A 25,832-nucleotide genomic window follows, 5' to 3' on the forward strand; every position below is an offset into this window, starting at 1 on the left:
AGAGTGTGATGCTAAGTGAAATAAGTCATACAGAGAAAGACAGATACCATATGGTTTCACTCTTATGTGGATCCTGAGAAACTTAACAGAAACCCATGGGGGAGGGGAAGGAAAAAAAAAAAAAAGAGGTTAGAGTGGGAGAGAGCCAAAGCATAAGAGACTGTTAAAAACTGAGAACAAACTGAGGGTTGATGGGGAGTGGGAAGGAGGGGAGGGTGGGTGATGGGTATTGAGGAGGGCACCTTTTGGGATGAGCACTGGGTGTTATATGGAAACCAATTTGACAATAAATTTCATATATTTAAAAAAAAAAAGAAAATTGGAAAACAAATAGATGGAAATAAGGCAGCACACTACTGAACAACCAATGGATCAAAGAAGATATCAAGAGAAATGAAAGTACCTTGAGACAAATTAAAGCATAAAGAAAGCATACCAAAACTTATGGGATGCATTCTAAGAAGAAAGTTCATTATCAGTAACTGCCTGCACCAAGAAACAATAAAGATCTCAAACAACCTAAATTTATACCTCAAGGAACCAAAAAAAAATAAGCCTAAAGTTAGTAGAAGGAAGGAAACAAAGATCAGAGCAGAAATAAATGAGACAAAAATACAAAAGATCAATGAAACTAAGGTTTTTTTTTTTTTAAGGATTAACAAAACTTTAGCTAGACTTAAAAAAGACACAAAAAAGTTACATTAGAAATCAAAGAGAAGACATTCCAACTGATGCCATGTAAATATAAAGGATCATAACAGAATATAATAATGATAGGCCAAAAAAACTGTAGAATTTAGCAAGAGTGGGTAAATTGCCAGGACTATACAATCTAAATATGCAATCATAAAGAAACAAAATATCTGAATAGATTAAGCATTACTAAGGAGATTGAATCAGTAATCAAACATCTTCCCAAAAAGAAAAGCCCAGGACTAGGTGGTTTTACTGGTGAATTCTACAGAACATTTAAAGAGGAATTAAAACTAATCCTTCTCAAACTCTTCCAAAACACATTAGCGGAAAAAACACTCATTTTGTGAGGCTAGCATTATTCTGATGGCAAAAGCAGAAAATTACACTACAAGAAAATACAATTACAGGCCAGTATCTCTGATGAACATAGATGCAAGAGTCTTCGATAAAATATTAGCAAACCAAATTCAACAATACATTAAAAAGATCATATACCATGACCAGGGATGCAAGGATGGTTCAACATTGGCAAATAACTCAATGTGATACTTACCTTTAAGAAAATGAAGAATACGAAAAAAAAGAAAAAGAAAAAGAAAATAAGAAAATGAAGAATACAAACCAGTCATCTGAATAGATGCAGAAAAACTATTTGACAAAATTCAATATTCATTCATAATAAAAACTCAACAAAGTAGGTATAGAGGGAACATACCTCCACATAATAAATAAAGCCATTCATGACAAGCCCACAGCTAACATCACACTCACTGGTGAAAAGCTGAAAGTTTTCCCTCTAAGATCAGGAGCAAGACAAGGGTGTTCACTCTCACTATCCTATTCAACATACTATTAGAAGTGCTAGCTAGAGCAATCAGGAAAGAAAAAGAAATGAAAGGTTTCAGAATTGGGAAGAAGTAAAATGGTCTCTATTTACAGAAACATGATTTTATTTAAAAATACTAAAGACTCAACAAAAAAATTGTTGTATCAGTGAATTCAGTAAAATTACAGGATACGAAAGAAAATTAACTTACAAAATCAGTAGCATTTCTATACAGTTAACACCAAATTTTCTGAAAAAATAAGTAGATCCCATTTGAAATGGCACCAAAAACAAAACACTTAGGAACATTAACTAAGGAACATTAACTAACTTAGGAACAGTAACTAACATTATCTACTCTTAAAACTACAAAATACTGATGACAGAAACTGAAGATACAAATAGAAAGGTATCCTTTGTGGACTGAAGAATTAGTATTGTTAAAAGTGTCAATACTACTAAAAGGCATCTAAAGATTCAGTGCAATTCCTATTAAAATTCCAATGGTATCTTTAGGATACCATTGTAGGAGTATTGTAGTAGAAAAAGCACTCCTACAATTTATATGGAACCACAAAAGACCCCAAATAGCCTCCCCCCCAAAAAATCCTAAGAACAAAACATTAAGCAACACATTCCCTTATTTCAAGCTAGATTATAAAACTATAATCAGCACAACAGTATGGTACTGATATAAAAACAAATACATCAAGACAAATATAGAATCAAGATCCCCAAAATAAACCTAAGTATATATGGCCAACTAGTATTTGCCAAGGGAGCCAAAAACACTCAATGGAGAGGGGTCTCTTCAATAAAGAGACTGTTATAATTGTTATATCATGACAATGGTAAGTGCAATTACATCAACCTAAAAAGCTTCATCAAAAGCAGCCATCAACCAAACAAAAAGGCAACTTATGGAATGGGAGAAAATATATGCAAATCATATATCTGATAAGGGGGTAATATCCAAAATATATAAAGAATTCCTACTCAACAGCAAAAAACAATCCAATCTAAAAAACAAGCAGAGGAGCTGAATAGACCTTTTTTCAAAGAATATATACAAATGGCCAACAAGTACATGAAAAGGTGGTCAACATCAATAATCTTCCATGAGGATCTAGCAATAGTACATTTATTCTTTTTATTTTGATGGGGGGGGGGGGCAGCAGGAAACAGGCAGAGAGGGAGAAAGAATTCTAAGCAGGCTCTGCACCAGCAGTACTGAGCCCAATGCAGAGCTTGAACCCACGAACCATGAGATGATGACCTGAACCAAAACCAAGAGTTGGACACTTAACCGACTGAGCCACCCAGGCACCCCAAAACTATTACAATTCTACTGTACAAGGTTGTCTTTATACAAAATTTGAGAAAAAGACTTTTTTCTTACCATCTCCCTTTAACATGGAAGACAATCTTATCACTTACACTTTGCAGGTAGGAAAACTAGGACTCTAAGAAGCTCAAAACAGAGGTACACCCAGCTCAGTAAGATCACCAAGTAAGTCTTCCCATTATACAAGCTTGAAGAAGTCTTTCATATTGTCTTTTCTAGTACTAGAATGATATGTGGTGACAACTTCATCACGGAAATCCATTTCATTTGGGTCACTTCAGCTCAAGGAAGGCTATGGTATAGTGGGGGGGCGGGGGGGGGAGTATGCTCTGATACGTGTATGATCTTCCAATCTATTCAGCAAGGTGCAAAACAGTGTATATATTATGCTATCATTTTTGTAGGAAATTACTGAAAATAATATGCATAAAAATTTTAATAGGAAATATCCAGAAAGACTCACAAGAAAGAAGGATCATAGTTTTTTTTTGTTTTTTTTTTTTTTGAGGGGAACCAAGTAGCTAGACCAGTCGTAGAAGGGAGACTTTAATTTCTTATTCTTTTATAGTTTTAGCATTTTGAATTGTGACTATGTTAAGTATTCAATAAGTAAACAACCACATTTAAAAATGAAAAAATTACCATAAGACATGAGATGACAAAGACTGGAAACTGAATAATACTGTCACACACAAAAGAAATGGGAATTCTGTGCATTTTATTCAACAAATCTAGGGCCTAAAACATTTGTAATTTAAATCTCTTCTATGTACTTTATGTATATATCCTAGAGGAAAAGGACATAAATGCTTGATGGAAATGTTTTCCTGTGACTTCTTCATAAAATCCTCAGTTATCTTCTCCTCCTTACATTAGGATTGTATCTGCGAAGAAAAAAATAAAGTTAAAGCATTAGATAAATGATGGCATTTCTTTCACTTTTAAAGTTAAAGAGCTTTCAAAATATAGTTACGCTCTGGCAAACAATGAGCATGCCAATTTTATCCTTAGGATCATACATTGAGCACTGATATTTTTACTTTCTTTTGTCCTTTTGATGTTGGTTAGATGAATATTTGGTAAAAATAAAACATCATCAACAATAACAAAAAGTCCTGTAAAAGCATTAAAATAATTAATGAAAACAGTTCAAAACTAAATCTGTTTCCACCTTTCCCAGTATGGCTTCAGACTCCTCCAACTCCCAACTAAAGTATAACATCTGCATAAGAGAGTATAATGAGCCAAAAGTAAGACTTATTTATAAAATTTTCTCCTACAGTATTTCAACAAATTTAGCTGGCAACCATATATTCTCCTTTAACTACTTAAAAATCAGCACCATATGTCACCATTTTCACCAATGATATATACTGTTAATAATAAAATTAAAGAATCAAATTGGCTGCAAAACAAACTCTGAGACACAGTACTTCTCGGTTCTGCCTTTAAGTAAATTTGGGAAAATGTTATTCTCCCCTAGCCAGTATCTACCTAGCAGTAGGAAAAGTAATTTTATTTTATACTATTTGTGAGTATTTGAGAGCTAATTATTATAAGGTTTCCGGCCTGCAGGAATGTTGAAAATGTGTTAAGTCAGAATTAAATTATAATCACCCATTATAAAGCCTCTCAACCTCCCACAAAAACCTGATTTGAAACTCTAATCCAGCCTCTTGTTTTTATGCTTGTGCCAACTAAAACTAAACAAATGCTCTGGTATTTTGTCTTAACTCAAAACCCATTCATTCATAATTCTACTCAGAGCTGAAATTCTCACAAATGTATCCAGCCAAATTCACCCAGTGCGGGACCCTTCTTTTGCATGAATGCCCCCATACAAATTTTAAATATCATGTGATACAGGTTCAACTGAATCAACCCCAAACCTCAAAGACATATCTAGCAAACCTAATTAAGAGGTGCTCAAAGTAAAAATACATACATTAAAAACAAAACATTATTTAAGTGAAGGGACTAAACGTCTATTTCTAAAGTCAGAAGAAATGAATATTTAATCTCTATGAGTAAAATGGTATTTTATATACATCTCAAAGATTCAAGAGAAAACAAATTAAACTTTACCTAAAGAGATCATCAGCAAGTGACTCTTCTTTTGCCTGTTGATTTTGAACCTGTCAAAATTGACACAATATCAAACATTTGTTTAACGACAAATGTATGGTTCATCAACTGCTATATACTGGGTAGTCACAGTTATCTTTGAGATTTCAACATCCATAAGGTCACCAGGTTTACGAGTTCTTGCCTCTACCAGTATCTCCCCCATTCACCAGATCCTCTCCATTTTCACTTTCTGCCAAAAATTCTGCAAATGTTCTCTAATTAAACAGCATTCTCCAGTTAATCCCTTCCCAAAGGCAACCGATATAAGTATATATTGCTAGCTTATTGAGTTTTTAAATACTTTTTTCCAACAAAACGCTTTAAAAAAATTAAGTGTTTTGAGGTCACAGGACTACTGAAGGGGCTGAGATGGCAAAATCTACCCCCATCTTCAACCAGAGCAGCCTCCAGCTGCAATGGTTTTCTTCCCCAAGGTCCCAAGTCAGGCTCTGAGGCTGATGCTTAGTTACTTCACTGACAAAAGTATTTTCAACATAAACTTGCCAAACTCCTAATGCACCGCTGAGAGGTAGGAACAGAAAAACTCTGTGCTGGGTCCCTCTTTCTAAAGTGTAGCTATGATCCTACCATGTGCCATTCAAAACCCTTCAGTGACTTCTTCCACCTACCAAAGGAAACACAAACTCTTGAGTTTGACCCTTAAAATGGGAAAAGACCTTCATAATCTGGCTCCATTCTACATTCTCAGTCATTTCTCACCTCCCTCTTCATAAACCCTGTATGTCTGTTAAAACTCAATCACAAAACAACCAACCAACCAGACTCACCTCCCAACAAATATCTCATCCCTCTCTGCTTTTGTTCATATTTTTCTCTCTGCCCAGAAGATTACCTCTTTTCTTTCCTCTTCCCATATCTGACGATCTTTCAGTGTGCATTCATTCAATAATAATTTAGGGCCTACTATGTGCCCAGGAACATGTTCACCTCTTTACCAATGATTATCCAATCCTCTTCATTTAAAAATAACATCTGCTATGAAGAACCCCCATAAAACTTCAGCTCTACAACTCAGATTTGTCATATCAGTTTCCACCCTGTATCATATCTTCCCTAAAAGACCAGAAGTTCCTTGAATGTACATACTGTTTATTTTTATGTTAATAACTTACATTTGTGTATTTCCAGACACTATCTTAAAAGTCTTTATAAAAAAAATCTCATTTAATCTTCATATAACTTCATTACTACTATTAGACTATTATCCTAGTTTTAACCAATAAGGGAACAAAGAGTTAGGTTAAGTAACTTAAGGTTGTCATATGAAGAACAGGATTTGACCAGGTCTTCGTAAGTAAGAAGAGCACCACCAGGTCTTAACAGGCTATTACAGAGCTTCTGAATCTGTGGAAAGGGCCTAGATGAAGGACTTGCAGGGATTCTTCCAGAATGGTTTTCTATTCATACAGGGAAATATCAAAATGAAATTACATCTTTCCACATTTTCTAATAGGTATAGCAGCACATAAATGGGAAGATAATGATTTTTATCAAGGAGCTGTCAAAAAAAGTGGCTGGTATCATTATCATAATTATCCTTAAAGGCTTCCTGGCAGGGGATGCTAATTTTAAACTTATAATAAAGAACAATTGTAAAGAAAAATCAGCTTTATTTTATGTGTCTTAGTAGAAACATTAAGTAAAATAGTATTAAGAAATAGAAATCCTCATATTACTGACATCTTTTTAAAGGTTTGGGAGAATTACATCTCCAGTCTTTCAAAATTCCAATCAGGTTGGATAACGTCTCAAAGAATTATTATGTTTAATGCACAGAATGAAAATATCCTAAACTGAAGGAAACTCCAGGAACAGATTCAGTGATTATGAAAACAAAGACTGGTCTACAGCAGAAGCACCAAAGGAAGAACAGACAAAGAATGAAAGAAAGGCAAAAGATACTTAAGAACAGCGGCTGGGACCAGCCTGGGGAAGTATGATGTCAAAACAGTAACATACTTCTATACAGACAGTGTAGTTGCACAACAAAGTCAACTCTATTATCTTAAAGAGTGAATCCAACCTAGTTCACCTAAAATTGTTCTAGCAAAGAGAGATTTGGTGGAATAAATCTGGAACACAGACTCTACTAATTCTAATCAAATAAACAAAAGACCGAAAAAAGTCAGCAGCTACACTGTCATTCTCTCAACCCTCCCCGTCCAAGAACAAGTAAAACCTTACAGCCATAATAATCAAGGAGCCACAGGCTTGAAAAAAGTGGCCTGCAAAGAACCAAAAGATTGATGCAGATGTTTCTAACACTGCCCCAGCACATGAAACAATGCCACAGAACTAAAACCAACCTGAGAATGCTTACCAATACTCCAATTTTGGGAAAAAGCAGCCTGAGCAGGCAAAAGAAAACACCGCTGGTGGGCTGCTGGGAAGGGACAAATGGCACGGGGAAGTGAGTGGGACTAACACTGACCAGGCACAGGCACCACACATCCCTGACAAATTAGGTAAACAACCTAAAATGGCAGGTGATTGTCTTCTGGGAGAAGATACGCTCCCTGGTACACATTTAATTCCAACCCCAGGAAAGCGATGCACAGGTCCAGCTGAGCCTTTCCTTTCCTGGATTCAAAGTCTCCAGGCAACAGAAACCAGATGCGACATGCACTGCAGCCCCGAGCACACTGCCACACTGACAGTACAGAGGCACGAGGGTCATTCCGTTCTCCCCCAGAAAGCTAAGAGCTCGGGTAGAAGTAATTTCAACTACATTCACTTTTTGCCTCATAAACTGTCTTTAGATTGTAATCCCTGCATAAAATAGCACAGGATGCTTCGCAAAGCAAACAGTATCTGGACAGGGTATTGTACTCCAAACAGCTGCCAAGATCATAGAAAACCAAAAACTACTCCACATACTAAAGGGGAAACAAAGGACAGCAACTGGAACAGAACATGCAAAATAAATGAAGAACTTAGTCTGCAAGAAATAACAATCCAAGGATCAAAAAATAAAGTTAGTAAGCGGGGCGCCTGGGTGGCGCAGTCGGTTAAGCGTCCGACTTCAGCCAGGTCACAATCTCGTGGTCCGGGAGTTCGAGCCCCGCGTCAGGCTCTGGGCTGATGGCTCAGAGCCTGGAGCCTGTTTCCGATTCTGTGTCTCCCTCTCTCTGTGCCCCTCCCCCGTTCATGCTCTGTCTCTCTCTGTCCCAAAAAAAAAATAAACGTTGAAAAAAAAAAAATAAAGTTAGTAAGAACATGAAAGCAATAAAAGGAGAACCAAAAAGTTACATGACAAAACACAATGACAATGAGAAGGGAACAAATGCTAAAACACTGAGACCTATTAATAACACCATTTCAGAATCAAATAAATTAGAAATAGCTAACACTGACTCTTTCCATGGTTATAAATGCTTTATAAATAGCATCTTACTTAATTCTCACAAAAATTCTGTGAAACGGAGGTACTATTATTATTCCCATTCTACACAGGAAGAAACACAAGCATAAAGTAATCAAGTAATCCACCCAGGGTCATATAGCTGACGAAGAATAACACAGACACAACTGAAATTTGAATTTTTGACACAGTGAAAGAGCTTAAGAAAACCACAGGGAGTGCAGAAGAAATGGGTATAGAGAGTAAAGGTGATCTAATAAAAGGATGGTTACATCTTAAATATACAGAACCCAGCAAATAGAAAAATGCTTTCAAAGATGTAACAGAAGAGTTCCTTGAAATAAAAAGAAATGCATCTGCAGATCAAAATAACATACTGTATTTCAGGGAAAACAAATGGAGAACTGGGAAACACTGAGACACATTCTCACTGCTTCTGACTTGCAAGTGCAAATCACCTTTAAAAGGGAGGTAAGAAAGGACTGTCAGAAGATGGGCGGGGGCAGGGATAATGGAGGAAGTACAATCTCCTCACTGTTGACAGCAGGGAGCCAAAAACCATCGAAAATCAAATAGACAGTTTGAAACAAATACTGATTCTAATCTGATAGTGGTTTTTTTTTTCGTATCTATCACCCCTTGGTCTTAGATGCATCTCAGAAAACAAAATATCTTGAGAAGAAACATTTGCACAAATTCAGCAATGCTTTCAGCTTTACTTTCTTCTATCGATCCTCCCCTTCTCTTGCACTCTGTCCTAGCTATTACTCCTCCTCAATAAAGAGACGTCTGGAATAGTTTACTGAATTTACATGGGTTATTTCTGGACTTCAGGATTGTAACCTCATCATTCTTTTGGGCAGTACCATAATTCTTTGAAATGCACATTTTAAATAGTAAGGCCATTTATTCTTTCAAAAAAGAAAGGAGGAAAGATGTCATTTTCATTCTTCCATTTTTTGACACTACATATCCTAAGTGACCTTGAACAACCTCCATTTTTTAGTGACCTTTGTAACAACTTTTTAATTAAAAAGCATTTTTAAAAACAAACTGCTAGAGACTACATTAAACCCACAATGAAGAAGAATAAAAACCCTGAGAAGTTAACAACACAGCCAGCTTTTGCCCTCCTCTGTGGGTATCCACAAACCATAAAAAAACTGGGCTCTGCCTTTGATGTCTGCAATGGGTGATGAGTGATATGAGAGAAAATCAAAGATGAGGGATCTAAGAAAAGACTCCAGCATTTAAGGGAGAAAGAGGAATAAAGTCTACAACACAAAAGAAGGTAAGAAAGAAACTTGTCTGCCTTGACCCTAGCACAGGGTGAAGGAAAGAAAAAAACTATCAAGTTTATAATGACAAGCTGGCCTTCACTCAGGTTTCTGAGTACTTTAGGTGATCCTAGGAATTAACTACCTAGGTAATCCAAGAAAATCACCAGCTGAGGCTAAAGTGGTTTCCTAGTAGTAGAACAAGACTGGCAGACACAACATATCTTTTCTGGAGGATTAGAACTCAAGGAATTCCCACAGATCAAACTACAAGGAAAATGAGTGGTTCACATAAAAAGATCACAAAATATGTACTTGGAAACAAGGCTCCATAGGAGATGATTAGCACAAACATAAATAGCAACAAGCATTTTAGGCACAGAAAACAAAAGAAGAGCTTACAAATATCAGCAGGGAACAAGATTTAGAAATGAATGAAACAGACATCCAAAATTGAAAAAATACAATAGGCTAAGTGAAAACTTAATGAATGGGTGGGAATACCAACTAGACAGAGTGGAAGGGAAAAGTACCAAACTGGAAGACAATGTGGAGAAGTTACCAAGAAATAAATTTCAAAGAAAAAAAAAAAAAGATAAAATATATATAAAATAAGATAAAGAAAGGGATATAAAATTGTAGAGTTCAGGGAAGAGTTATTATCCTCACCCCTCAATTACCAAACGGCCCTACTTCAAATAGCCTGCTGAGACAACCTATCTGGAGCCCACCTCTGGGTTCCAGGAGGACTGGACAATCAGGCAATACAAAGACTAAGAAGAAAACATTCTAACCCTAGAGGAGGCCTTTGATTATCTCTCAATTCAATAGTCCTATGTTTCTGAAATCTTAACTTCCATGCAGTAACTTCCTCTATGGCAGAAGTTGTCCACTTTACTTAATTTTATTAAATTCTCCAGTTAAAAAAAAAAGTCAGGGGTTGAAAGAATTATGAATCAGGTAGATGGTCTTTTTACATAATATCCACTAGGACTCAAAACACCTAGGAAGAAAGTAAAAAAAAGAGAAGCATAGGGGACCCTGGGGGGGCTCAGTTGGTTGAGCGTCTGTCTGACTCTTTATTTCAGCTCAGGTCATGATCTCGCAGTTGGTGAGATCGAGCCCCATGGGACTCTGCAATGACAGCATAGAGCCTGCTTGGCATTCTTTCTCTCCCTCTCTCTCTGCCCCTCTCCCACCCCCATGCACACGTGCTCTCTTAAAAAATTTGAAAGAAAAGAGAAGCTTGTTTTTTATAATCTTTCCTGTGAATTCTCATTATAGCAGTATATAAATATATACAGCTGTTATGTGTAAACAGTGAGTTCTTGAAAATCACATTCTAACATGGAGAGCTGTAAAGCAGTTTATATTTTCCCAAAAGAGCAATGTCATAACTGAGATTTGGTTTCCTGAGACTTAGGCAACATATTAGTTGTAGATACGATCGAAGACATGCCATAAGGCAAGTATGCGAAATTATAAAACTTTAAAGCAATTTCAAGTATCAAAATTATGCTGCTGATCCTAGTTTAGGGTTTTGAACATGAATTGATTATATTAAGTACCCTACTGTAAAGTGCTAGGAAGACACACTCTGACATAATATGTACTTGATCAGAAATCTGTATGTTTGAACATATAAATAAAAATGAAATGAAAAATGATTGGGATTTGCTTTAAAATATTCCAGAAAGAAAAATACTCCAGAAAGAAAAAAAAGTTGAGAAAGGCAACAGATGAAGCAAGATGTGCAAATCCTGATATTTGTTGAACCTGTGTTTGAGGTTTGTTTCATTCCTCTCTTTGTGTATGTTTGAAAACTTTTCATAATTAAAAGTTTAAGAATATGAACTAAATGTAAATAATTACTACTTAATAATCAACCAACATTATTTAATGATTTCTCTTACCTTCTTAAAACTTAGACTCTGGGGAAAAATGAGATGGATCAGTAACAACTGCCCATGGGAGGAGGCATTAAGGCAAGGTTCTAACAGCAAACAGTTGTCAATAGTATAACTGGCTTGAGATTCCCCCACTTCACCATCGAGATGGTATGTTCATGTATCATTGAACCAAAGTGTGAAAGTGTAACTAGAGAGAATGAAGTTGGACTCTAACCTTACACCCCTTATGAAAATTAACTCAAAATCAAAGATCTAAATATAAGGGCTAAACTATAATACTCTTGGAAGAAAAAAGGGAAAAAATCCTGACATTTGATTTGGGAACGATTTCTTGGATATAATACCAAAAGCACAGGTAAGCAACAACAAAACGGATAAACTGAACTACATCAAAATTTAAAATTTCTGTGCATCAAAATACAAAATCAACAGAGTGAAAAGGCAACCCAGAGAAAGGGAAAATACCTGCAAATCATATATGTGATAATAGGGACTAATATCCAAAATATACAAAGAACACCCATAATTCAAAAACAACAAAAGATAAACAATCTGATAATCAGAAGAGATTTTTGAATACATATTTCTCCAAACAAGATACACAAATGGCCAATAAGCATATGAGAAGATGCTCAACATCATTAATCATTAGGAAAGTGCAAATCAAAACCACATTGAGATTCACACCAGTTAAATGTACATTATCAAAAAAAAAAAAACAAAACAAAACTAAATGAAGTGCTAGAGAGGATGTGGAGAAACTGGACCCTTGCACATATTAGTGGGAATGCAAAATGGTGAAATTGCTATGGAAAAATTATGGCAATTCCTTAAAAAATTAATATGCAAGAAAAAAGAGATACAATAGAAAAACAGGAACAAGGTAATACTAAAATAAGTACTGAGAAATTCTCAGAACTGCTCAAAGATAATTCCAGATTTGGAAAGCCCAGTTCATTCACATACTATATAACTGATATTACTTGTAATATCCCCCGTATGACTGTACAACCATCTTTTAACAGTCATCTTTTAGTATTCTTTTATTTTTTGCTGGTTAAGTCTCTGTTCTCTCCTTTACATTAGGATGTAAACTTAACTCATTTGTCTGGGTCCCATCTTTTTTAACTAATAAATCTAAAAGTCTCTAAAGAAGCATTATGCAAAGATACAAATTAATCTTAATGCTCTGTAACTTAGGAATTTTCCTTAATGAATGACCTTAGGCCAATTATCTTAAGTTTGGTTTTACGAAGGATGTGCTCTAAAGAAACCACAAGGGACCAGAATGTAAACCAAGCAAGTTACTAGGCCTCACTTCCTACTAACCTCCATTTCCTGCTTTAACCACTCGTCTAATTCTGTATTCTTCCGAGCATGATGAGCTATTAGATCTGATCCTCCAATGATGTGTGGAAGTTTTCCTGCTCCAGGAAATATGACCTGTTAAAAAAAGTAAAAGTAGTAAGATTAGGGGCAACTGGGTGGCTCAGTCAGTTAAGCGTCCAACTCTTGATTTTGGCTTGGATCATGATCTCACAGCTATGAGACTGAGCCCTGTGTCGAGCTCAGTGTGAAGCTTCGAGCCTCTTGGGATTCTCTATCTCTCCCTTGCTCTTTGCCTCTCCCCCATTGACCCCCCTTCAAAATAAACCTCAAAAAAATTTTTTAAAAAAATAAAATTTTTCCAAACTGCTTTCCAGAAGTTTGTACTACTTTATAGCTCTTGGCCATCCCTGGGCCAACACGGATTGCTTTATCTTTGGTAACTTCATTAATAAAAAAATATGTATCAGGGGTGCCTGGGTGGCTCAGTCGGTTAAGTGTTTGACTCTGTCATTTCAGCTCAGGTCATGATCTCACAGTTTGTGGGTTTGAGCCCTGCGACGGCTCTGCATTAATGGCACGGAGCCTGCTTGGGATTCTTTCTCTCTCTCTACCTCTTCCATGTTTGCATGCTCTCTCTTAAAATAAATAAATAAACTTAAAAAAAAAAAAAGTATGTCTTTTGAATTTTGATTCAACAATGAGACTTGGTAATATGACACTGAACATGAAATAACCATTCAGTTAAGAATAACCCTGTGGTATTCATGCGCTACACCTGAGGGATGGAAAAGAATTAAGTGGGTGCCATCTAATGGGAGGTATTTCCATCTTCCACTCTAAGTAGAAGAAAGGGGAGTTCAGAACCTTTTACACATTGTCATAGTAAGCAAAAAATTAACAAATGTTAATAGTAGCTCACATTAGAGAGAAAAAGCTACAATACCTCATAGTCACAGCAAGAATCAAACAGATCATATTCTAGTGAAAGGCAGTCTTCCACAGAAACCACTTTTGAAAAAATTAACTGTATTCTGATTAATTGCTTAAGCAAAAGGTAGTAGTAAGTAGTAGGTATGGAACAAGAAGCAAATATCCCAGCAATAGACAACAAAATACAGACTGGATCGGAAATATCCTTTTAGTCATATTGACAAACTAAATACCTTATCAGTTCCTAAAAAAGAAGAAACTCTGGCTGATGGTAACACTCAGGTACGTATTTATATTTTTTATATATACACATAACAGTAAAATGCCTACTTTTCATTATTTAATGTGCTCAGTTATTTTAAACAGATCTATTATCTTCATAAAGTCCTGAGTTAAGGACTTTCAGGTCCTTTCAGGTAGCCAGAGATCATTATTATAAGTAGATGAACCCTTTCAATATAGCCTAAAGCCTGCCCCTTAAGGTGGAGAAGACCAGGTAAACAGCACCCTTTAAAGAATTCAGTCTCAATGAAATTTGTTTCCATGTATTCTTTATATACTCAACATATATTTATTCACATATTCATTAACTGTCAGTTTATGTTCTTACTAGAATAATTTTAACTGTTTTAAGCAGAAGAAATAGTATCAGTTTTCAACATAAACCGCTTTTACTATTTAGCATCAACAGTATTTCTAAAAACATTTCAAACGCTGCCCTCTGGTGATACTGTAGTTAAAGGAATACCATACCTTTTTGAATTTCTTGAAATTCTTTAATTGACCATAATCACTATTTACACAGGATGTATTTCTGGAGGTAAAGTTACTAACCACCAGTGATCTAAATTCAGTCAGTAACACCTTCCTTGGAAACATATCACCATCACCCTGAAGCTCATCTTTGATCTTAAACGGGGTTACGACGGATACATAAGCAGAAAAGATAAGGAAAAGAAAATTACTTATTTGGGCATCTACAGAAAAAGTTCAAATACCTGAGGAAAAAAAAAAAAACAGTAAAAAAGGTTTATTTCTGGCACCCAAACTCTGTATTTGGAAATCAAATCATAACTACTTCAAAACCAGAATATTACTTACTCAAATACTCTATACACTCATCTATGACAGAAGACTAAAACTATTTAGCATTTTTAATTTAGTAGCTTATTCCAATGAATATCATCTCAATACTTCATCTTCTATATATTTTCTCAGCAAGGAATCTGTTTTGTCTACTTCTTATCATAAAAACAATGAACTAACATTAGTGTAACAATCTGTTCTACAAGTTCTCATCTACTATATTTAAGCTTCCTTGGATTTTCAGTAACATTATTTTTCACATCTCCAAAAATCATTAGTTCTGGACACACTCATTACTCATTAACTGAAAGCCATTTTTTAATTGCAGATTGACAGTATTAAATCAGCCTGAAGATTCCTTCCTGTTACTGGATGAGATTCTTTAGGTCATTTTCTATTAACCAACTAGTTACATATCAACATTGTCAGAGCAACTCAAGGCTGACCATCTAAGTTTTTTACTCTTTTACTGCCTATTCAAATGGAAGTTGCTAACAGGACTAAAATAAAGACAGGGAGAGAAAGAAAAAAAGTGGAAAGTCAAAAGACAAGGTTCATCTATTAGTGACAGAATGTAATTAGGAACTCTAATAAATTAACAATGACTTAATACTCTTGTAAATGTGTTTTAGCATTTAGAAATAATTCACATCCATTCCTCTATCTGATATAAATGATCACCCTGTTGGAAAAGTGCTGACCTGATTTTATAAAGACCTGAGGTCCGTAAATGTGAAAGTGACTTGTTCAGGATCACACATTTATGCAGAAGGCAGGGAATTATACTCAGGCTTTTCTCTATCCTCTTTTTGCTATATCATGATTATAATATGATCAAATTATTCCCAGAGTAAGCGTAACTATGAAATAGATCAAAATTACACAAAGGGAAATAATGAATCCTAAGAACGTAAACTAATAGTAATTGATCAGATGTTGCTCATTAAGTCAAATCTTTATAAAAATTAAAGAAAAATTTCCTTACAGATAGTTCTTCTTTAGTTGACCACAGTGTATCTTTCTTGAACTCACATTTCTTCCCAATTTCATTTTCTTGCTAAAGAAATAAAAATACTGTTCATAGAAATTATAAAATGGCAACTTTAAAAATATCCATGTTCTTGACCCAGTTATTTGATTTTCAAGTATCTTTCCTAGAAAAGCTGAGAACAGAAATCTATGTAAAAAAAGACACTGCAGTATGAATTACAAGAGCAAAGAGGACACAATCTAAGTTCATACCAGTTATTTTACAATATGAGACGTGACCATAGTATAAATGAGTAAAAATGGCTATGAAATTACATTAACAGTTGATTCTAAGTTTGCAGAATAAAAATTAATAAATAAAATATTATCTATGGTTATCTACAGATGGTAGGTAGGATTATCAACAAATTGTTATGTTTTGATTTTCTATATTTCTACACAGCTATGTACTACTTTTATACTCTAAAATAGAAACATTTTTAAAGGATTCTATCTAAATTTACACTTAGTATTTAATTTTAAATTGCCCTTAATCCAGGAAAAAGGAAATAGGGTTACTTTAATTACTCAAGATATATGTCTGCAATAAAATGCAAACTGCCTTGTAGTTTCCTTCACATCCAATATCCAGACCAGGTTCCAGACAAGAGCATATTACATAGATGGCTTTCTGACACTTTCAGTAAAAACTATAATCCCTTGGGTACACTAGGGGAGCATACGATTTTACATCAAATTTTCAATGATTCAATATTAAATTCAGAAAAACTGTAATAAAAAGTTGGAAAGAAAGGACAGAAAAACAGATGTACATACTTTGTTTTTGCTTAGGGACTAAAGAGAATTAATACTTTTATCAACAGTAAGGCTAAAAATTTATACTAAGCCTACCATGTGCCCTTTCACTACTTTCATATACATCACCCACTGCAAGTTTAATCACAATCAGAACATTTTACACCCCCGCCCTTTCTCCCTTATACTGCCCCACTCCTTCAAACTTGCTCATCCTCTTGAGCAATTATTTCGCATCCCAGAGAATCATGTTACAACCCACCCAAGCACTCAAACTCTAAACTTGGGAATTATCCTATACTCTTTTCTTCTCTCTCCATTTCTCACGCTGAGTCAATCACCAAGTCTTGGAGATTCTTTTTTTTTTTTTTTTTTAAATTTATTTATTTTGAAAAGGAAACAGAGTACAAGTTGGGGAGGGGCAGACAGAGAGAGAGAGGAGAGAGAGAATCCCAAGTAGGCACTGCACCATCAGTGCAGAGCCCAACACGGGTCTCACACCCACAAACATGAGATCATGACCTGAGCCAAAATCAAGAGTTGGATGCGTAACCAACTGAGCCACCCAGGCGTCCCTGGAGATTCTACCTTTTAAAGGCCTAGCAAACTTATCCTCTCAGACAGCCTTTCATGTTAGCATGCCCGATGCCTGGAGTAACTGGATAAATGAATGTCATTCTAAGAAAGCTGATAAAAGGAATTGCCAAAAGAGCAGAGTAGCCCTACATTTTCGTCCCAGTTCAAAACCTAGCTAAGCAACCTTGCCAAGTTACTTAATACCTTACTGTCAATTTCCTAATCAGTTTAATGTGTATAGTACTGCTTCACTGCAGAATTGCTATAAACAGAATGATGATATCCAGTAAGTGGTAGGTATTACTACTAGGTTTTGGAAGATACTGTAGTTAAGAGAAGTGGAAACCTTAATTTAGAACAGGAGGGTAGAATGAGGTGAAGAAAAGATGCTCCGCACTCAGTGGGTGCTATTAAGAAGAGGAAATGTTAAGAAGGATGAGTCATGTTTGCATTTTGTGAGACTACGAAACTGTAAGGCCACGACACAGGCACAGCTGTCATATATATAAGGATAAACTTCTAGCAGGAATATCTAGTCACAAGCTTTCTATTTCAGTTTATAAAAAGTATTATAAATGTGCTAGAACCTATATTTAAATCCCAAAATAGAAAAAGAGTGGTTCTATCATCAACAGATTTTAGAAATCTATCTAAGGAATCCAATGTCAAAGAGAAGTTTCACATTTTTGTCTTAAAATTGCATTAAGTTTTTTTTTTTAATTTTTTTTCAACGTTTATTTATTTTTTGGGGGACAGAGAGAGACATAGCATGAACGGGGGAGGGGCAGAGAGAGAGGGAGACACAGAACCGGAAGCAGGCTCCAGGCTCCGAGCCATCAGCCCAGAGCCTGACGCGGGGCTCGAACTCACAGACCGCGAGATCGTGACCTGAGCCTAAGTCGGACGCCCAACCGACTGAGCCACCCAGGCGTCCCGCATTAAGTTTTTTAAATGAAAGGATTAAAGGGGCGCCTGGGTGGCGCAGTCGGTTAAGCGTCCGACTTCAGCCAGGTCACGATCTCGCGGTCCGTGAGTTCGAGCCCCGCGTCAGGCTCTGGGCTGATGGCTCGGAGCCTGGAGCCTGCTTCCGGTTCTGTGTCTCCCTCTCTCTCTGCCCCTCCCCCGTTCATGCTATGTCTCTCTCTGTCCCCCAAAAAATAAATAAACGTTGAAAAAAAAATTAAAAAAAAATGAAAGGATTAAGAATTTTTTTCCTGATAATCATTTCCACAGCTAAAAAAAAATAAGTGCAATTCCTTTATTCCATGAACATCTCATATACAAGGACTTTCCAACAACAAATTCTGAAAACGATAAAAGTGAAAAAATTAAAAATAATCTCCCATTGTTTAAGGTGAATGAACTGCATCAATGTCAACTTCCTGGTTGTGATATTGTACTGTAATTATACAAGATGTTACAATTAGGGGAAACAGGATGAAAGGTATACTGGATCTCTCTATATAATTTCTTACAACTGCATGTGAATCAACAATTATCTCAAAATAAAAAGTTGTCAAAAATTATCTTACACTGAAAGCAAAATAACAGGCTCTTACTAAATATGTAGAGTGTTAGAATACAGTGACTGAACTTTTAATATACCCAAAAGTATATCACAATCAAATCACTATTCACCCTCCAGAAGATTTCTGTAGTTTTATTTAGAATGTTATGAATTCTAAAGTAGTAAAGTAAGGACAGAGGAAATTATGCTACAGAACCACAGAACAAAATAAAGTAACTGTATGCCCTAGTGTCAATATACAGCACGTAAAGCTCAGCTATTAAATGAAAGGTCTTTTCAGATACACAAAAGACTGTTTACTAAATCCCATATCACTGGTGTATAATGATCACTTCCTGTCTCTCCCACTCTAGGATCAAATGCCCAACCCTGAGTGACCATGAACCCTGGGAGAATGTGCAGTCAATGCAGAGTATTTCAGAATATTAACAGCCATACAGGAGGGGCCAAAGAGTTCTGCTATTAAAACCATAACCATTTTAGGACAGAGCTGTAGCCACTGTGAACAGTGGACCAATCTGGGATAGAAGAAAAAAAAAAAAAGGCTATTAAAAAAGTGAAAGCATGTAATAGCACAAGACTAGAGAAAGAAAATAAGAACATACCAGAAAAAACTAAAAATGAGTACAGGAGGAAAGATACACTGCAAGGGAAATGCATTTCCACGGTGTAATGAAAATAATATAAATAGAGTCTAACTTTCTAAAGATTAAATGCTTATAGTATTAAGTAGTCTGAACACAAATTCTGCAATAGTCTGGAGCTAAAATAACATTGTAAATTCATAATACAAATAAACATACCTTTATAAAGAGATACAAATTTATTAAATGTAGTTAGGAAATCATCCCTTGGACTTCACCAATACCACATGAAACCAACGTGAAGTTCCACTCTAGTGGAAATTGCTAAGCAAGTAACTTACAGGATATATAAACCACTTGGTTCAAGTAACCTCTTCTGTAAAGTGACAGCTAATCTTTGATAATAAAGAACCTCCCTTTCTCTGAAGTTCTCAATTTGGCTAAACAGGATCTCACTGTCTATTCTTTCTTCCTTACTTATCTAATGCTAAATTTGTTAGGGACAGCAATATGTCAAGCTTAAAACATTTCCCATACTCTCTTGTAGACTAAAGGTGAGGGATAGGGAGTCATGCAGACCACTACTAAATTCTGGCTAATAACCAAAGTTATAAAGTGAGGTTTCTGAAAGAGCTCCTTAGAATGTGAGGGGGAACTTAAGTGGAGAGGCCTTTTTACCCTGTCCCCTTCTCCACCTTGTTCTTCCTCCCTGGAAAGTTGACATGATGGCTAGAGGTGCCACCTAGTAGAGAGAAAAAGAGACACCTAAGAAATTAATACCATGGAACTTCCAAGCAGCTTTGGTTACCTACTTCTGGGCTTATTTTATTATTTTTAAAAATTTACATCCAAGTTAGTTAGCATATAGTGCAACAATGATTTCAGGAGTAGATTCCTTAATGTCCCTTACCCATTTAGCCCATCCCCCTTGCCACAACCTCTCCAGTAACCCTCGGTTTGTTCTTCATATTTAAGAATCTCTTATGTTTTGGGGCGCCTGGGTGGCTCAGCCGGTTGAGCATCCGACTTAGGCTCAGGTCACGATCTCACAGTCCGGGAGTTCGAGCCCCGCGTCAGGCTCTGGGCTGATGGCTCAGAGCCTGGAGACTGCTTCCGATTCTGTGTCTCCCTCTCTCTCTGACCCTCCCCCGTTCATGCTCTGTCTCTGTCTCAAAAATAAATAAACGTTAAAAAAAAAAAAAAAGAATCTCTTATGTTTTGTCCCCCTGGGCTTCTTTTATAGGAACAAAAGAACCCTACCTTATTTAAGCCACTGATTTTAGAATTTTTAAAGACAGCAAAAGGAATTCTGAACTAAAAATGAGGGAGCATTTTCTGGGAAGAAAACTGGATGTATCAGAATCTTTGGGGATTTTGGTCTGGGTATCCATATTTTTAAAAAAGCTCACCAACTGGGGTGCCTAAGTGGCTCAGTTGGTTAAGCGTCCGACTCTTTATTTTGGCTCAGGTCATGATCTCATGGTTTGTGAGTTCCAGCCCTGGGTTGGGCTCTACTCTGCACTGATGGCATGGAGCCTGCTTGGGATTCTCTCTCTTTCTCTCTCTCTCTCTCCCCCTGCCCCTCAACACTCTCTCTGCCCCTCCCCTGCTCACATGCACCCTATTTCTCTAAAAATAAAGTTCAAAAAAAAAAAAAGCTCACCAGCTGATTCTGATGCATCTGATCCACAGAAAGGCATTTAAGATTCACTCAAAATAAACTAACAAATAATAAGGATTTTCTCTCATAGGAAGATGCCAATATATAGGCTAAACAGGACACCTACTTTGTTTTCTCAACAGTAGTTATAGATTTACACTGCTTGATACACACTAGGTTAACAAATACTTATTAAATCATTATACCTTCCAACCACTTAATCTTTATCCTTTTACTCAGTCCTGTCCTTATGCAGTAGCCATTTACAGGAGGGGAGTGACCACAACCATGAACAAGAGTAGAGCTAATCAACCTAAATGAAAGATCAGAATATTATATTTTTACTTCATCAGGTCCATGCTCTCACCTAATGACCTAACTATTCTACAGAAGCGGGCAATTTAGGCATAAAATACAAAATAATCTGAAGACTTTTCTTAGATCAAAGTGGTAAGACAAGTTATTGACATTCATGAAAATAGGATATTAAAGACCAAAATGAAAATAAAAATTCCTACTGATGTTATACCTGATTTATCTAACAATTTATTTCATAGTTTGTTTTACTAACTTTCTTCATTTTTGTATGTCTGCTTGCTCTATTAAGGCATCTCCTATACTTACCATCAGTGCCAAAGGTCTCATATAATAGTATAGTAATAATACAGCCTGGAACTATATTAATCATGAACAACAGTTTGTTGTCATTTATTATATACTGTCAAAGAAACACTATTTTTAATATTTACCTTATCCACCAACAAATCCTTACACTTAATACTGGGAGCTGAACACATGAACTTTTTCAAGGAAACAGTGGATGCTTCTACTGTCTTAAATTTCTTTTTAATCTTCTAAGTTTCTGTCTGTGATACTTCTCATTAAAAAAGGTTACTTACAGATATTCTGTTACTTTCTGGTATTGCTTCATCATAATTAAAAGTGCCATTTGTTTCTATATCCAATCTTGGCCTTTTCCTAATATTGACATCTTCCTCTTGTTTTTGAACTTTCACTCCAATTTCTAACTCTGATTTTGTGTTGAGTAACTCTTCCAATATTTCATCTTCAATGGCTAAATCATCAATTTCTTTTCTTTTTTCTGATCTTAGTTTGTCTGTAGAAAGAGATTCATTGGCAGAACTTTTCACAGTGGATTTTAAATCTGTATCTGTAAGTAAGTTATCTGGTTTCTTTTCCAGCAGCTCACTCTGAAATAGAGACTGTTCCTTATTTTTCCATACTGAGGGTGGAGCAGGTTGTGTCTGTTCTAACAGAGAACAAGACATTTCTATTCTTGCTGATTTGGGTGAAAAAATTTCTTGATTTTCTTCATCTCTTTCCCTTAGATTTAAAAAAGGAGAGAAGAAAACAAAACAGAAAATGAACGCAGCTGATATCTGGCAATATTCACTTCCTCCCATTTAATGCACAATATTCTTGTTTTTATTAATATTACTGGGAATAAAAAAAAAAGGACATCTGAAAAAAGTACATAATTCATATAGACTACTGCTTTCATAGGACTGCCAACCCAACGGCTAAAACAATAAGGAGAAGTCTATCTTCTCTGCTAAGGCAGCAGTAGCTAATAAATCAATGGAGAGGAAGAGGTAGGAAGATATAAAAATACAGAGGATTTGTTGCTGGGAAACAACAGCTTACTTTATAAATGTAGGGAACTTGCAGGCAGGGAAAAACTACGTTGGAAATAAAACCTGATGGGTTAATGAGAGCTAATTCAAGGTAATAAGTCAGAGTAGCTCTATCCACAATACAGCACAGACTATACACTGCAAGTAGTATGTGAATACATGGGGCGCCTGGGTGGCTCAGTTGGTCAAGCGTCCGACTTCAGCTCAGGTCATGATCTCACAGTTCATGGGGTCGGGCCCTGCATTGAACTCTGTGCTGACAGCTTGGATCCTGAAGCCTGCTTTGAATTCTGTGTCTCCCTCTCTCTGCCCCTCCCCAACTTAGTGCTCTCTGTCTCTCTCTCTCTCAAAAATAAACATTAAATTTTTTTTTAAAAAGTGACTGTAAGAGTTTTCTATACAATACTGTTTAAGTACTGAATAGTTTATTCATTTATATACTGTACTTCTAACATTCACAGGGAACATAAAAATGTGGATCTCTGCTTCCCAAAAGTTTACTGAATTCATGCTAATTTGGAATAATCAAGGTGATATTTTAATAACACAAATATAGTATCAGGGTACTGGACAGATTTATCAAGAGGTTTCTGCAATAATTTAGGTAGAGTTTAAATCAGAGAGCTGGCAATACAAACAGATGAAAAGGGAGGAATTTAGGAAACAATGAAAATAAGAATTACAATACTGTTTTGGGGGGGTAGAATAGAGAGTCAAAGATATTGACAAAGTGAACTACTAATAGAAAAAATACATAATCGATGACAGAGGAGAAAAGATTTAGGTGAATTATTTGGGAAAACAGCAGAAAATTCCTGTGGGAAAGCAGAAGTGAGGTTTAAAGGTTAAGTTAAGGCCAAATATATTGATCATCTGTAATAAAGTCATGAAACTCTGAAGGTACCACATACAACACATAAAAAGCAGTAGTATGAAAAAAGAAAGAAGTCCTCAAAGGGGGCAGAGAAGCAAAACAACCAGAAGCTACTACTACTTCCGAGAAGACACTGTAAGGAGAATAAAGATTCAAGAGTTGAGTATACCAAAGGCCACTAGAGCTAGCAACTGTGTCAATGGTTACTTTTCAAGGACATCATGTCAAGATGAAATATTGCTGGTTAAGAATTATTTCATACAGCAATGGGAGCAGTAACAGTAATATCTTTTTTTGAGAAGTTTAATAGTGATTGTGAAAGACAAAAGGCATTTGCTAGAGGAAAGAACCAAGTCAAGGGAAGGTTTCAAAAAATAAAAGGGACAGACAGCTTTTGAAAAGAGAAGGACCTAGAATAATTAAAGGCACTGGAAACTGAGAAACTAACTGAGAGCATGGTCTTAGAGGAGGTAAGAGAAGTTGAAAGAATGAGGTGTGGGAAAGCTCTTCTGCAAAAGAAGCATGGTAAAATGAAATAACAGGTAAGCTATCTAGGAAAAAATAATCTATCTACAACGACCTTAGTGAAGGAGGAGATTTGGACATTTCTGAAAGGGCATGAGGTCAGAGAGTCAGTTTTCCACAGAAGCATTTTCAAGCAGAACACAGACTAAATGCATTCTATAATCATATAACAGATATTAATATTTTTCAGAGACACAGAGGCATTATTTTAAAATATACCGTTTTTTGGTAGACGGCTGAAAGTAGTTTTTGATGGAGTTGGTCTGCTGCTGAGAAGCCCGATCTCTACTTTTATTTACACCTGAGAATTTATTTGGTGAAAGCTGATAGGTTGGGATTTTCATCCTAACCAGAGTATTTGATACTGTATTATTATCATTAGAGCTTATTTTGTGGGGTTCCTTCGCAGTGGATATTTCTTGTGAAGACATTCTGAATTTCTGTTCCACTCTGGAGATTTTGATTTCTTTAGGTCTTTCACTCAAATCCATGCTGTAGCAAAAGAAAAGAATGCAAGGTAAACAAGTGGATTTACAGCAATTTTTATCTAGAAACAAAGTCCTCTAAATAGTACTAATGTGATACAGCTTTAGAACATAATTATCTTTAGACAATAATTAAATGAATATATTTCACTACCTCAAGAAAGTCACTCCTTTTTCATCAAAGCTCCCTAAAGACAAATGATAACTTTCTCTTCTTCATTCCTTACAGCACACAATGTCCGGCATACTCTATTATAAAAAACTACTATACACACATGAGTATCACCCTAGTATTCTATTAAAAATTAAACTAGGTGATAACCTAGGTAATTATTACTTTAAAATTTCAGAATTATTTTCATGCAAAAAAATTAATTAAAAAAAGGAAAATCAGAAAAAGAACAATCTTCTACAATTCCAGCATCATCTATAAGGAGATATTTAGATCCCCTTTAGAACTAAATTAGATAAATTTAGATTCACATGGACTGATATGGCTATATTCTACCCAGATGGCAAGAATACAGATGAACTAATAATGGTTATATTCCAGCCAGATGGTAGTCCCTAGAATAGAACTCTATTCTCTACCAGAAAAATATTGAAAACACACACATGGTTCTACAATGTATGGTTAAACATATACTGCCTTTAATACTCTTATTTCACACACACACACACACACAAATATTCTTATTTCACAAAAAAACTAAAGTGGTCATACAGATGACTTTCAAAACATTAATAGTTTCTCTTTAAAAAGTTACATCTAGGCTGGGGCACCTGGGTGGCTCAGTCGGTTAAGTGTCCGACTTCAGCTCAGGTCATGATCTCACGGTTCATGGGTTCAAGCCCTGCGTTGGGCTCTGTCCTGACAGCCTGGAGTCTACTTCGGATTCTGTCCCTCTCTCTCTCTGCTCCTCCCCTGCTCATGCTCTCTCTCAAGAATGAATAAACGTTTAAAAAAAAAAAAAAAAAAAAAAAGCAAGTTACATATGGGGCACCTGGGTGGCTCAGTTGGTTAAGCATCCAACTTCGGCCCAGGTCATGACCTCATGGTTCGTAGGTTCGAGCCCCATGTGGGGCTCTGTGCTGACAGCTCAGAGCCTGGAGCCAATTTCAGATTCTGTGTCTCCCTCTCTGCCCCTCCCATGCTTGCGCTCTCTCTCTCAAAACTAAACAAACATTAAAAAAAATTTCTAAAGTTATATCTGACCTCAATATAACAAAAGGATATATTAAAATTTTAAAT

General features: G+C 35.9%; 1 protein-coding gene across 6 annotated transcripts in view; it reads right to left on the minus strand.

The window, feature by feature from the left end:
- Positions 1 to 3,568: 3,568 nt before the first annotated feature.
- Positions 3,569 to 25,832, minus strand: part of NBN (nibrin) — a 58,409-nt gene continuing 36,145 nt past the window's right edge. For 4 of the 6 annotated variants that reach the window (XM_045049657.1, XM_045049659.1, XM_045049656.1 and 1 more), the window contains 7 exons: positions 24,315 to 24,587; positions 21,941 to 22,385; positions 15,894 to 15,965; positions 14,576 to 14,731; positions 12,893 to 13,006; positions 4,953 to 5,002; positions 3,569 to 3,751 (listed from right to left, as the gene is read on the minus strand). In XM_045049657.1, the coding sequence (XP_044905592.1) occupies positions 3,721 to 3,751; positions 4,953 to 5,002; positions 12,893 to 13,006; positions 14,576 to 14,731; positions 15,894 to 15,965; positions 21,941 to 22,385; positions 24,315 to 24,587 (1,141 nt within the window). In that variant the 3' untranslated portion in view covers positions 3,569 to 3,720. Of the gene's footprint in view, positions 3,752 to 4,952; positions 5,003 to 12,889; positions 13,007 to 14,575; positions 14,732 to 15,893; positions 15,966 to 21,247; positions 21,355 to 21,940; positions 22,386 to 24,314; positions 24,588 to 25,832 lie in introns of those variants that run through there. The other 2 variants (XM_045049658.1, XR_006592256.1) reach the window with 2 other exon arrangements.

The sequence above is a fragment of the Felis catus genome, chromosome F2 (assembly GCF_018350175.1).
Source record: "Felis catus isolate Fca126 chromosome F2, F.catus_Fca126_mat1.0, whole genome shotgun sequence".
In the NCBI taxonomy this organism is placed as follows: domain Eukaryota; kingdom Metazoa; phylum Chordata; class Mammalia; order Carnivora; family Felidae; genus Felis; species Felis catus.